The sequence below is a fragment of the Bison bison genome, unplaced genomic scaffold (assembly GCF_000754665.1).
Source record: "Bison bison bison isolate TAMUID 2011002044 unplaced genomic scaffold, Bison_UMD1.0 scf7180017864215, whole genome shotgun sequence".
NCBI classification, from domain to species: domain Eukaryota; kingdom Metazoa; phylum Chordata; class Mammalia; order Artiodactyla; family Bovidae; genus Bison; species Bison bison.
The window spans coordinates 10,567,260-10,570,790 of NW_011494787.1; the positions used below are offsets into that span (position 1 = coordinate 10,567,260).

A 3,531-nucleotide genomic window follows, 5' to 3' on the forward strand; every position below is an offset into this window, starting at 1 on the left:
TATGTAGGTCAGGAAGCAACAGTTAGAACTGGACAGGAACAACAGACTGGTTCCAAATAGGAAAAGGAGGACGTCAAGGCTGTATATTGTCACCCTGCTTATTTAACTTATATGCAGAGTACATCATGAGAAACGCTGGGGTGGATGAAGCACAAGCTGGAATCAAGATTGCCGGGAGAAATATCAATAACCTCAGATATGCAGATGATACCACCCTTATGGCAGAAAGTGAAGAAGAACTAAAGAGCCTCTTGATGAAAGTGAAAGAGGAGAGTGGTGGAAAAGTTGACTTATTGCTCAACGTTCAGAAAACTAAGATCATGCATCTGGTCCCATCACTTCATGGCAAATAGATAGGGAAACAGTGGAAACAGTGTCAGACTTTATTTTTCTGGGTTCCAAAATCACTGCAGATGGTGATTGCAGCCATGAAATTAGAAGACACTTACTCCTTGGAGGGAAAGTTATGAACAACCTAGATAGCATATTGAAAAGCAGAGACATTACTTTGTCAACAAAGGTCCGTCTAGTCAAGCCTATGGTTTTCCAGTGGTCATGTATGGATGTGAGAGTTGGACTATAAAGAAAGCTGAGTGCCGAAGAATTGATGCTTTTGAACTGTAGTGTTGGAGAAGACTCTTGAGAGTCCCTTGGACTGCAAGGAGATCCAACCAGTCCATTCTAAAGGATATCAGCCCTGGGTGTTCTTTGGAAGGACTGATGTTGAAGCTGAAACTCCAATACTTTGGCTACCTGATGTGAAGAACTAACTCATTTGAAAAGACCCTGATGCTTGGAAAGATTGAGGGCAGGAGGAGAAGGGGACGACAGAGGATGAGATGGTTGGATGGCATCACCAACTCAATGGACATTGGGTGGACTCTGGGAATTGGTGATGGACAGGGAGGCCTGGCATGCTGTGATTCACAGGGTCGCAAAGAGTTGGACACGACTGAGGACTGAACTGAACTAGGTGCTTCAGAGATACAAAATGACCAGGTGAAGGCCTGTGCCCTCAATGAGCTCATAGTTGTGGGGAGCAAAGTTACAATTACTAATACAAAGTGGTCAATGCCTCTGGTGCTACATAACAGCACTGGAATAAAGGAGTCTGGGTCTACTTGTAGAACTTGGGAGGCTACATAAAGGTGGCAAAATTAGCACTAAGTCTTGAAGGATACCTAAATTAGTTGAGGGGCATAAATAGGAAAAGGCATTGTAGGCAAAGCAATCAGTTTGAGCAAAGACTTGGAACTGGCAAAATACATGGCTGACTGGCAAAAAAACCAAAAAGTTCAGGAGTAGAGTAAAATAAAACCAAGAATATGTGTGAAAAGAATAGAAGGCAGGAGGCTTGTTGAAATGGATTACATGAAAAAGACAAAGAAGCTAACTCTAACGTGTGTCACTAGCCAAATGGGATAATTCGAACATCACAAAGTATAATGATAGTAACAGACTAAAAGAATCTGATATGTAAAATGCACTCATTCATAGTGATACTAAGCAAACAAAATCTTTTTGGTTAACACTGGTGGTTGTTAGGGCACCACCAATTTCTCTTAAATTTGATAACTAAAGTGAAAAAATCCGTATCAGTTTGAAATGCAGAATCTGCCTGCAATGCAGGAGACCTAGGTTCCATTTCTGGGTGGAGAAGATCCCCTCAAGAAGGGAATGGCAACCCACTCCAGTATTCCTGCCTGGAAAATCCTATTGAGAGATGAGCCTGGAGGGCCACAGGCCATGGGATCGCAGAGTTGAACACGACTGAGCGGCTAACACATACACACAGAAAGGGATAGCAGAATGCGCATGAACATTTAATTACCCAGCGCACCACAAACGTTGATATCCAGGACCAGAACTCATAGTGTGACAAAGGCTGGCGTTCAGGAGCTTAGATTCTTCAGTTCGAACAAGCCCTGCGGAAAGGGGATGTCCGAAATGAAAGCCCCCAACTATTCTAGAAGGCTCTAAGATTTCCCAGGGATTTCCCAAAGAGGCTACGGAGTGTGACTGGCTGCAAGGATTTCTGCAGCAACCTTTTCCCCAATCTGCGGCCCCCTGGCTTTGACCGTGGGTGGACCGCTAAATGCTTGTGACTTTATCACCGGAGTGCAGCTGGGAAGGGAGGGAGTCCCTCTCCCACCCCGCCCTTCTCTCCCCCTCCTCGCCTTTCTCTCCAACGAGCCCTCCGTCCTTCTCTACCCTCGCCCCGCCCTTCTCTCCTTGCCCTCCCCTCCCTAGGCCAGCCCCTCTTTTCCTTCTTTCTTCCCTCCTCTACCCCTACCTCTCATGCTCCACCCTTCTGCGCACTTCCCCATCCTTCCGCTTCTGCTCCTCGCCCCGCCCCTTCCTTCGTCACTCGACCCCGCTAGTCCCGCCCCTCTCTTCTGGACTAGCTGCCTATCTTCGCCTGGCGCTTACTCTCTGGTTCCTGCTGGGGTTACCATAGCTACGGTGCACGCAGCAGCTAGGTTTTCCTAGTTGGACCTGGTTGGCGGCAGGGAAGAACCGGCACCATGAGTCACGTAGTGACTATCGAAGAACCCCAGGCCAAGCCCCAGGTGTCTCAAACCCGGTTCGGAGGGAAGTCGGGGGCCTGGGGCAACGTCTCTGCCAGTCGAACGTATGATTTCTTATACGGTAAGGGCGGCTCCAGACCTCCCTCCTGAGTTGTCGACACCTGGGCCAGGTGGGCATCGAGACTGTCCGACCTGGCCGGGAACGCGGCGGACGAAAGACAAGCCACAGGAGGGATCTCTAGCCCGGGTTGTCTTTCGTTGTGTAGGGGCAGCTCCAAGCCCTGCAGGTGGTGGCTCTTGGGCGGGCTGGGGGGAGGAGGCGGTCTCGGAAGCCGCAGGTGCGCTGTGCATCTCAGAGTAGAGAGCAGGGACACCTGATTCTTCTTTACCCTGACAATTTGCACAGCCCTAAGCAATTGTCCTGAATGCCGTTCCTGGCGTTCTGATTTGGAGATTCACTCAACACTCCCTCATTCAAACTGCATAAAATGTCCAATTCGCTGGGCAACTCCAAACTTGTCATTCTGGGTAGGTAAAGAGGTTGTCTCCTCTTTGTTTTTAGGTTTCTCTTTTTATTTGAGCTTATTCTTATCCGTCAAAGTGTTGCTTGTAAACTAGGTCTACTAGGTCCTTTGGGCCAGTAAATCCTCAGTTTATTTAATGCCCTGATTGTTCTTTTATGTTCTGTCCCTTCTACTGGACTATAAATTCCTGAGTTATTTAAGTTCTTGTTCTCTCCATTTTTGTAGCATTCTCAGCACCTTTTTCAGTTCAGTTCAGTCGCTCAGTCGTGTCCGACTCTTTGCGACCCCATGAATCGCAGCAGGCCAGGGCTCCCTGTCCATCACCATCTCCCAGAGTTCACTCAGACCCACGTCCATCGAGTCGGTGATGCCATCCAGCCATCTCATCCTCCACCGTCCCCCTTTCCTCCTGCCCCCAATCCCTCCCAGCATCAGAGTCTTTTCCAATGAGTCAACTCTTCGCATGAGGTGGCCAAAGT

General features: G+C 48.4%; 1 protein-coding gene across 1 annotated transcript in view; it reads left to right on the forward strand.

Moving 5' to 3' along the window:
- The first annotated feature begins 2,394 nt into the window (after nucleotides 1-2,394).
- MAATS1 (MYCBP-associated, testis expressed 1) overlaps nucleotides 2,395-3,531 on the forward strand; it is a 114,123-nt gene continuing 112,986 nt past the window's right edge. Inside the window, exon 1 of the mRNA XM_010845419.1 lies at nucleotides 2,395-2,649. Coding sequence (XP_010843721.1) covers nucleotides 2,526-2,649 — 124 coding nt within the window. The 5' untranslated portion in view covers nucleotides 2,395-2,525. The remainder of the gene's footprint in view (nucleotides 2,650-3,531) is intronic.